At 32.3% G+C, this 11,397-nt stretch overlaps 1 protein-coding gene across 2 annotated transcripts in view; it reads left to right on the forward strand.

The window, feature by feature from the left end:
* The window catches only part of LOC105368552 (cysteine-rich secretory protein 2), a 22,494-nt gene extending 15,296 nt beyond the window's left edge, over positions 1–7,198 (forward strand). Inside the window, exons 5-6 of one of the 2 annotated variants that reach the window (XR_913105.1) lie at positions 3,506–3,806; positions 7,128–7,198. Coding sequence is in view for 1 of the 2 variants with exons in the window: in XM_011507577.1 (XP_011505879.1) it covers positions 3,506–3,749 (244 nt within the window). In the remaining variant the exon portion in view is untranslated. Of the gene's footprint in view, positions 1–3,505; positions 3,949–7,127 lie in introns of those variants that run through there. The other variant, XM_011507577.1, reaches the window with a different exon arrangement.
* Positions 7,199–11,397: the final 4,199 nt, after the last annotated feature.

Here is an 11,397-nt window from a genome sequence, read left to right on the forward strand (position 1 = left end):
ATATTATAATTAGATTATGAAAGTTTATAAATTGATGTTTGTTTTTCTAAAGTATTTTTGAATTTATTCATCAATGAATTTCATGAATCTTTTTAAATTCTTTTATATACCTGCTTATTAATAATATGACAATTTTTTCTTTATATAGAATAAGAAAAAATATTATGGATAAGTTATTTATATTGATTATTGAGACTATTTTATTGGCGTTCAATATTATCGTTTCATTCCTCACAACGTTTAAGTAAACAAATACTTTTATTAACAAGATAAAGAAATTGTTAGTTACAATATTGGCACTGCATTCTTTTATGGAGTAAACATTTTTTAGTACCAAATGTTTATAATAACACGATTAATTTTCCACAGATTTACGTATACGAATTTTTTTTTTTTTTAATAAATTCATAGCAATTACTCTTATCCATTTTGCCATTAATCGTTACTTTCAAATATCCTAGTGTCGCATTATAATTAATGATATTTGATTAATTAATGAATCATAAATAATGAATTTTTTTTTCTTTTTTTTTTTCAATTTCAATTCAAATTTTCTTTTTCAATGTCAAATTATACTTGCCGTGTATATAACGTCCACGAAATCACTCGAATATCTCGAAGTAACTCGAATATCAATTATTTATGTCGGTATTTTGATTTTGTCATAAATTGTAATTGCTGAAAATATCCATGCGTTTCATTGCTTTTACCGGAAGTCCAAGTATATCATCGCCGTCACTGCGGAAGTAATGCGTATTTCTTCGTTGTTCGCTGATTTTCACGGAAAATACAAAAAAAAAAAAATATATATATATATACAATAATAATAGACTCAACTAGGAAATAATATTACATTTAATCAGCTCGTAATACTGTGAAAATTAATAAAAAAATTACAGAGAATTTCTACCGACTGATTTATTTGAAAGCACAAATGGATTTCAAAGCTCAGATTGAGATTTCCAAATTGCCATTTGCAATGAAAATAAATTGACATTTATTAATATTTGCATAAATTCGAATGAAAATAAGATGTTATATCATCGATATTATATTCGATTCATAATATTAATTATTAATTTTGGAATCCGATAGTAATGTCTTATATATACTTATGAATATGCTATAATAATTATATATACTTAGACAATTTTAATTTAATTACAATAAAAGATAATATGATTTGGTAGAAAATACGCGATTTTTCAATTGTATTGTATAAGGATAAAAAAAAAATATATATATATATATATATATATCATAAAATATTAAAAATTTTGTACATTTAATTTATTTGTATAGTATAACAATACCGAATATTATTTTTTATAAAAATTTTCCATATTAATTTTATTATTTCGGCATAAATACAAGGGAAATAAAATATATGACAGCGATTGAGATAATTCATTTTGATATTTCATTATTATCTTTATTAAACTATGTATTTTAATGAAAAATATAATTTTCTTTTCCTTCATAATATTTTCAAGATTTTTTATGCATTTCGTAATCTTACTCTCATAATCCGAGATACATATTGAATATCATTCAGTATTGAATATTATTTATATTTCAATGCTATTCGTAACATATAAATTTCACATAAAATCATAACTCGAGATTAGCCGTGAACATAGAGGCAAATATGAATATTTCATTAAAACGCGATTATTTCAGCTTTTTATTGTGTAGTTTTACAAGAAGGGGTGGGGTGGGGTGGGTGTGTGTGTGTGTGTGGGGGGGGGGATTCCAAGAAAGAAGCGTTTATCGAGGGCCAAGAGAAGCATGGGACGTTTGCATGTGGGGGTATACGCGAGGGAGGTTTTGCCATTATATAGTGTGACAATAATATTATTACCGTAAAAAGCATTGTAATTTTTAAATTATGTAAATGCAAGCACGGAAGGACCTGTTTAATCAAAGAATTATGATGATAAGATAAGGCGTAACCGCTGTTTGAAATACATTGAGTTGTCTTGGAGCTTAAACATTACTATATACATTTATACTATAAATATTAAAAATTCTCTTTTTCTCCCAATAAGTTGGTGAAATATCATTTCATTGTATTTGAATATAAATTAATATTTGCTTATGGAATTTATTTTGTAAACATGATGATTCATTCGTCTCTTGAATTCCGTTTCACAATGTAAATAGGCAATGCCAAGGAAGAAATTGTATTTTCAATATAGCACATTTATTATATCACGGAAATTGATTACGAACATGATAAAGTTAGCAAAGGCTAAGAATGCCAAACACGGCAGCCTAGATTATAGAATTTTCAATCGCAATAGAACTTTTTGGAATGGCTTTGTTATTGAAATATGCATTCCTATTATGATGTGATACATACTATAGAATGTAATTCTACATGGAGTCTGACACTTGTATATTTTCATACCAGCATTATACGTTATATGTATATGTCGATGAATATTTATGAATATTTTACAAATATTTGACATATCTTCTTTGTATGTCAATAATTTCAAAAGACGACTGTACGTATTCTTGCAAATATTTCCAAAGGATTCCAAGTATACTTATACAAATGAATCCAAATATCAACCAAACTATATCTGCTGAGAATCTCTTAAAAATGCCATCAACAAAAAACGTATTTCAACCAAAGGCATTTGCTTTTATGAAGCTATTTTTAAAAATATCGTCAAAATAGAAAAGAAAATGGCAGTAATCTCGGAAGTGTTCTTATTATCTAAAGATAAGAGAAGCAACTTTTAGTCTAATCCTTCCATTTTCTAAGCCTTTCTTTACTCAAAAAATTCAAATTAATCATTGCAGTGTCAATTACATCTTATTATTTATCTAATATTATGCTATTAAGAATTTCCAACTAACGACATAACGTCAATAATTTTGTTTGAAAATTTCTAATTTAGTACGGACCTCGGGTTATTGCAACGATTATGTCACGTATTCGTAACATTTTTTAATCAAAGTTCCACATAAACAATTATTGCCGCTAAAAGAAGTAGGGGCTAATAAAGTAGATGAATCATTATACGTCTGGACATAACTTGGCATTTAACTGTACAATCTTTTGCTAGATAAGATGTCATAATTTAAAGCAAACCGTCTGGTAGTTCGATAACTAATGGGATACGAAAGTTTCTCATTACTGGTCGTTTCAATTAGTAAAAATCCCTCTATCTTTTACTTTCTTCGAACGGAAGTATTTTCCATTTCCACGAAGTATGCGCATTAATATTAATGCAAAGTCAGTCGTAAATCTTCACCGCGAAAATACGTTCAGTTTAAAATGTCTGGCTAAAAGCTTGTGTTTATTAAGCAATCATAGGTTTGCCAAAGGTGCCTGACGTCAACGCATAAACAATTACAGGCTGTATATATCCCCGGATCGGTTAACAGCATCCCCCAAGCTCGTTCGGCAATCTTGTTGTCTATCAGCCATCATGCCCCCTCCCCTTGATCGCGCGGTGACGATCACCGAGCTTTGCCTCGTCTTTGCTTTCAGCGGCAACCGCGTGGACAAATTGTCGGAGCCATACGAGGTCGGCGAGAACTGCGCCTCCTGCCCGGGCCAATGCCAGCTCGGCAAGCTCTGCAAGAACGCCTGCCCCTGGGCGGACCTATGGGCCAACTGCCAGCAGCTGCGAGCCACGTGGCCCGGTTGGCTGTGCGATACCGAGACGGATCAAGGACGCGAGCGCCGGCAGTTCTGTCGTGCCACCTGCCGCTGCCAGGACAAGATCATCTGAGTCGGCCGATCGGTCGCTCATACGCGCCCGCCAACGACCAGCGGCCATCCATCCTAGGTAGCGTCACCCCGCCCATCGCCCATCGCCCATCCTGCGGCCACGAGTCTGTCTGGCAACTCTCAGTCACGGGGTTAATAACAAGGTCATTGCGAGGGAGCGCCGACAATGCTCGGGATGACCAAGTTTGTGTATATCGTAAGCGCCGACCAAGTGTCGTATTGAGTTGAAATTTCTTACGAGTAGCGAGAAAATTATTTGGCTATCAACGATGCAGCTCCTCCGTGTCTTTGGTCTTCGTCGGCGCGTTGATGTTAAATTTTGATGGCGGAGCAGCGCATTTGCCTAACAAAGCCCTCGCGATCTTCTTTCCCTTTCCAAGACGGCGTCGATTGCATCGCGCGGCCATCGACGTAAACGTAGCCGAGGCGGTGTCAATGCGGATCGCTCGAATTACCAGTTTCATTATTCCGAGCGTATATAATGGCAAGAGAGAGAGAGAGAGAGAGTGAGTCAACGAGCGGGGATAATTGTAATTCAGAGGAGCGTATAAATAAGAAGGAAAGGCTTCGGTGTTTTTGTTGGCGAGAAGCGCTTGAAAAGCGAGCGCTAAACTTTCCCACATTGTCCCATCCCGTACCAGCCCATCCCCTCACCAGCCGATGCCTGTCACGTCGAGCAACCCCTCGATTAAATCTTCTTCGCGGCCTGCAAGAGGACACCGCGACTCCACCCCCAGCTACCCGGATGGACTCGTTACTTCGGCCGAGCGAGTTTACTAAGACTTCTTGGAGATCTGCTCCCGGAGGTGTGAATAAGGATACGCCATCGGTTGCGCGAAAAAAATTTTCGCGACTTTCATCTGCCTCCCCCACCCCTCCCGTGTCTGTGTGTCCTCCACGGCCTCGCTCGGCCAATGCACATGAGTCTCTGGTCGATCGACAGGCCTTTGCTCTGTCTCGACATTAAATCGAGACATTAACCTTGTAAGCGAGGCGTGTCTAGCCTCGAGCCCACGAGGATTATTTATTCTTCGCGAGTAGCTCTTACGCATTGGTGTGTCACTTTACTCGTCGAAGCATCTTCAAATGGACTTTGTTACAATTTTTAAAGGAATATGCTAAACGCGCTTATATTGTTACCTAGATTTTACTTCGGTAGGGTTACAACCCTACATTATCCTCCCTATTTATATCGCTTATTCTTTTTTTCGTCCCATTAAGTGTCTCTCTCTCTCTCTCTCTCTCTCTCTCTCTCTTCCGCCTCTGCCCCTCCCTTCGCCCCTCTTTTTATCATTTTACTATGCTATCGTACTTGTTTCATCAAACGAATATTATGTTTTACATATTTCATCATATATATGCACACGTATACATACATACATACATTATGTTTATAATATCTAGCGATGAGTGTAGTTAATATTAAATTAAAATAAAATAATGTACGAAGTTTGTCCTATTCTAATTATTAATTTGAGCTTAATAAATAATTTATTATATCTGTGTAATATGAATTAATTCAATCAGAAGGAATTTTTTCCGAATAAAAAAGTCATAATGAAATTGTTCTCATTAATGCTCAAGATTTTATTAAACAAAAAAATTTAAATAATATATGGATATTAGTGATTTTAATTTCATTCCATAGGTTCAATTTTATCATTTTTAACGAGATAGTTCCTTCTTGCAATCTTCGTTTTCCTTTACAAGCACAAACTATTCACTGATATATCAATTCTTAAAATTAGATTTATATTTCTAAATGTAATTGCACAATATTGGATATACAATTTAATCAACTGGATATATTATCAATTCTACAAGGTTATTGTATTTATAAAAAAGATCGTGATTCATTAAAGGGATTTAAACACGTAAAATTCAAATAGTAGACAAGATTTTACAATTTGTCTATTTGAAAGGCATTTTTCGTGAATATATGGAAACACTTGTAAAAATTTTATGCGTTTATGTGCGCGTGCGTGTGTTTGTGTATGCGTGTGCGTGTTTGCGCGCGTGCGTGCGCATGTTTATGTATGTATGCATATACGTATTATTAAGTTAATTAAAAGATAACGTAAAATATTTGTATGTAATTATAAATATTTTTATGCTAATTATGTAATGAAACGCTGAATGAAATTATGTTGAATGTAAGAAATTTCATTACTTGGTGAAATTTTTTTTGCAGACAAAAGTACACAATCTTATTATTAAAAAAAAAAAAAGAATATCTCTATAAACTTAAAGTGTTATTGATTAAAGTATGGTAAGAAATTGTTTTCCTTTATAGAGCATTTAAATGTCTTTTTTCTATGATTAAAATAAATTTATCCATTTATGAGTTTTTCACCCATGGTTTTAATATATTTGAAAATAATTAGTTGCTAATTTATTAAAGATAATTATTTACATTTATTATTTATTTACATTATGAAAATTACGTGATTAAATTCGTTAAATACAATTCTATTGTGAATTAAATGCAATTTTTGAATCGTACATTTTGATAAAAAATTCTAATTCTACTTTATCATTTAATTCTGCAAGATTATTTTTCTTCTTTTGTACATTGCAATATATTTAATTTTAGAATCGATATTCGAACAATGAAAGATTATAAAAACTTTTGATTTACATTCTAAATAAAATTATATCGATAGATTGAAGTCTACATGAGACACTACATACAATGTAATATTATTTCTTGTATACTTTATTTGTAAAAAATTCGATTTGACGCATCAAAAGAATATTTTACAAGACATTATGTTCATTCGAAATTCCTTGCGAATTATGCAAGATGTAGCAAACAATTTCCGTTGAAGCAAAGAGAATAGAAAATTTACAATAAATACGTTGCTTTTAAAACCTTCTCAAATGAAATATCAGAAATTTCGTATTGACGTTATGAAATAGAGCGCTAGGGAATAAGAGAAGCAAAAAGAAATCTTACAAATATATGTGTCGGCAGTTTGTCACAAAATTGATATTTAAAAATTGCAAAATGATAAGACGTTGTAGTAACGCAAGTGAGATATTGTCATTTTCACATACATAATAATGCATTTCTTTTGGCATTGGTGAAGTGTGGCGTGTATATGCGGGTGTGTGCGTGCACGAGTGCGAAAATATGCAATGTAAATTCACGAGCTGCGAGCAATTGTTTCCATTTCTTTCACTGGCATTTTTCTTCCTCGCGACAGCTCACGTCGGATCGGCGAAAATGGCAGTTCGCGCGAACAAAGCCGATGCATAAATTAAAAGCGCAGCACCGCGTTTCACCAGTGCGGCTGATATTATCCCGTAAAGAGGGAATCCCCTTTGAAAATATACAGATGATGCATCAATTGTCTCCGTGATTTCCATGTCATTGTAGGCGACGGAGTGATGAGTACGACCTCGATGATACAGATGATGCAAATGGCAGCTCCGAGAAGAGATTAGATGACAATGCGTGAGCTAAGGATACAAGCGAGAGACATGTACATCTTAAGTAATCATCAATAAATATGGAATTTTATTAATATTCATATGAGAATTACCGTTTAATTTCCGCTCATCTTTTCCGATCGTTCCTCGATAATTCCTAAAGGCGTTTATAGTTTTACTTAACGATATATGTTTATGTCAATACAATTATTTTTACTTCAATTATGGTGCAATGTTACGATCGCAATAATAATAGTAAGATTTAACCTAGAAATGGTTTATTTCAATTTCTAAGGTACAGAGAATTTTTTTGTTGACATATCCACATGTCTATAATAATATTTTATTTTCCGTATGGATTATCATTTTAGTCAAATTAATTATAGGAATTTTTTTCAGCGAATACGACACGATTGTACGAGACGCGAAAGGCATATGGTTAAAAATGTCTTAAATTTTTTATTATGGATTCATGATAATATTGAAATTAGTTAATATATATTTATGTGTGTGCGTGTGTGTGTGTGTGTGTGCGCGCGCGCGCGCGTGTGTGTGAAAACCTATTTTTGAATTTTCCCGAAATATTATGTAAATATTCTAAACATGTATATATTTACTGTCAATAATTGGTTTATCGATTTCCATTTGCTTTAAATTCTATTTCAATTTGCAATAATCAGCTATGGTAGCGGTACTTTAAGTAACGATAAACACAATTTAGCCTAATTAACAAAAACTATATACAAAACTATATATCTTTTGGAAAAATTAGATGACTGCGAGAAAAATATATTGGTTCGAGAATTAATTTTCCATTCAAATATTTACCAACCTCTGCGTGAAAAATATAAGTATTCTTTTATGCTTTGAAATTTTATTTATCATATCAGAGAGATGGCCCATCTCTCGGATACGACTATTTAGTTGTTGCGCAACAAACAAGTGAAGAAGCGTGAAAAGCCGGTAAATTTTCACGGGCTATTACTGCGTCTATCATAGCAAGTACTTGGAAATTAAGGATACTATCGTTTCCCCAAGTTCTTCGTTCTTTTTATATTCTCTTTTGACTTTTTACTCTTTAGTATTCTCTCGTCTTCTTACTTTTCATTAATTCTATATTCCATCTTTTCATACATTTACTACATTTAATTACTTTTTTATTATAATTAACCTCTTCTAATACTTCAATTTATTAGCAAAATATTCCCATTCAATAGACATTTATATATATATATACATATATATATATATATATATACACATATATATATACTTTATTAAAATATAACTTTCTTTAAGATGTTTTCTAACGATCATTTTAACATATAACGCAAAGTCCATTATTTTTGTACTATTTTTTATTTCTTCATATTATTCAAATTTACAACGAAATTTTCACAATATTATTTATAAAATTCTATGACGTGTAATTCTTTAATTTATTTGAATTAATAATTTATAAATACACTCCTTAAATAGTATAATATAATTATATGAGTTTCTAAAATAGTATATAATTATTTAGGTAATTTCTATCTAAATAGTTAGCTCTAAATAGAGTGAGATGCATTTTGAAAAAACATAAAATGTTTTGTAAAGTATCATAGTCCTTTATTTAATCAAAATTTTGTATAAGTAAAATTAATAACTAAAGTTTCTAATACATTTTTTTTTTTAACTAGTATTTGTTAATTTAATTATAATATTACTCATTAATCATGACAAATGATTGAAAATAAAAGAGTATATAAACAATAGAATATTTTATAAGAAGGAAATCTTCGAAATGCATAAGCTTCTTTATGTTTTCAATGTTTAAATGTGCTAGATGATATATTAAATTAATCTATTGTAGAAAATTAAAAGATTATAGAGCGAATAAAAATAATTAATATTACATGCAGTTTGAAAATAACATATTCTTTGAAACATGCAGACGAAATATTTGATGAATATCATAAAAAACAAAAATACTTGACTTTTCGCTTAAAAATATTTATAATTTATGTTCATTTGAACATAATTATGAATTTGGACATTATTAAAATGGCTTTAATAAATGTATCTCATATCTTTATCCACTTACCTCTTTCGTTTTTTTTTTCATCGCCTTCTATTTTCCCTTACCAAAGTTTAGAATAATTTATTATATTGGTATCCAGGATACTATAACTAATAAATAAGAATACATTATGTACGAAATTTGACATATAACTGATCTTAATATTCACAGGAAATTGAGATTTATTATTATCTTAATCTTATTATAATACTGAATTTTCCTTATGCTATACAATATTGTACTGTAATTTCAGAACATTTGTAATTATTAGATAAAAGCAATTTATGTGTAAAATAATATTTTACCTTATTGTTTATGGGATGTAATAATAATTTTTCATTTTAAATCATATGACTGTATATTTTGTGTTTGTTATAATTTACATAATTGATATATTTAATTACGGTAATTTAATATTATGTCATAATTGAGGTTTGTTCGATAGTTGGTTAAATTTTCCGCTCGCTTAGCGGATGGATGAATAAGGATATAAGTGGAAGGGTTGTAGAGATATACAGTGTGTGCATAATCCGTTAAGTAGTGTGTTTATTATGGTTTATTGACAATTACGCTATTGATAGGTTGAATTTACTCCATATAGGAGAGTATGGGAAATACTATGTGTTCACTCGCAGCGATGCAGTTGCATTGACCCGATCCCGTGATGAACAGTCCACCACCAGGAGAAAATTCGTGATGATGGCAGGCGGACCTGTTGCTGATCTTGTAAGGATTATCAATGGATTTATACACTCCGTGGTAAGGAGTGGTCGGTACTATGTTTCTTGTAGTCTTGAAATCATTTCTTCAAAGGGTGTAGATGTTGCCACTAAGTTGTTGATTATTCCTTCAAATACATTTCACTGTCGGTTAATCTTGATAATTACATGTTCTTGTACTTTTAGAAATTAGCAAGAAAGAAAAATCATCTATAAATACGTAAATCAGGGACATAGGAAGAATAAGCTTAAAAACGATAAATTATATTGTAGCTGATAATAAAATCTATTGTTTCTTTTAAGGCATGGCGATCTTGATAAATAGGGAGGAAGAGAGAGAGAGAGAGAGAGAGAGAGAGAGAGAGAGAGTCAGTAGAAAGAGTATGAGAGTCAGATAAAAAGATGACTGCATAGGGAGAGCTTGCGGAATGAAATTGCTACTGTTAAACTCTGAGTGTGCGCGAATGCGCGTTTGTATGAGTGCGTGTGTGTTATGAAAATATTTATAAGTACAAAATGTTTTCTCCAAAGTTTGCTCAAGGAAATGTTCTTGCTACTTGCGCTACTCTTAAAACTTGCGCGTAAGCGAGAAAAGTAAAACTAAGTGCGAAAATAATGACAGCGAGGCTAGTTTAGACGCGTTTAGTTGTCCGTACGACTTTTCCTTACGAGCACAATATTTTACAGTTCACCAATAATTATGTTGTAAATACATACGATAAAATAAACGCCATGAAACTTCGTTGTTGCAAATAATTAATGGTTTCGGCAACAAAGATATTTCAAGCAAGTAGTAGTCGAACGTGTTGGCCTTCAGTTGCATTCGAATTCGAGAGACTTTCTCATTTCATAACTTAGTTGGTTTTTCCATGCGACAGTTTTTTTCCAATCCCGTCTTATTTTTCTTATCTTCCTTCGCAGCGATATAAAAGGCAATTTACCGGAGTAGTTAATTGTAGAAGGCTTCCGAGAGGGGGAGAATTAATAATTTTGCCTGGATTTTACCACCTCCTGACACAAGCGCATCGTATCTTTTATTATTTAAGAAGATTAATTCAAGTTGCGAATTTATCACGTTGTTGGTGGCATTAAAATCTTTTCGAGACCATCATTTTTAACGGCTGATCATTGCACTCATTGTTTTTACACGAGCTTTCTTTGCCCTTCCGCGACATTTTAATTACTCAAGGACACGAGTGCGTGTGTAAAGTTCGGTGGTCGGCGAAGCTCTTGGTACCACGGAACACCGTCATGAATTTGTACATTACGAATTTTCCCCCTCAAAACCTCTTCTCTTATTGTACGTGATATTCATGTGGGATTACGTAAGTATTCTATGAAAGCGAGCAAGCAAGGATATTAATGGCCGTAGCGGTGTAATGGATAATATTTATTTGGGAGCAGCAGCTGTTTAAACAGAGACGAAGCGCTGATTA

This window comes from Ceratosolen solmsi, unplaced genomic scaffold (assembly GCF_000503995.2).
Source record: "Ceratosolen solmsi marchali unplaced genomic scaffold, CerSol_1.0 scaffold1, whole genome shotgun sequence".
NCBI classification, from domain to species: Eukaryota; Metazoa; Arthropoda; class Insecta; order Hymenoptera; family Agaonidae; genus Ceratosolen; species Ceratosolen solmsi.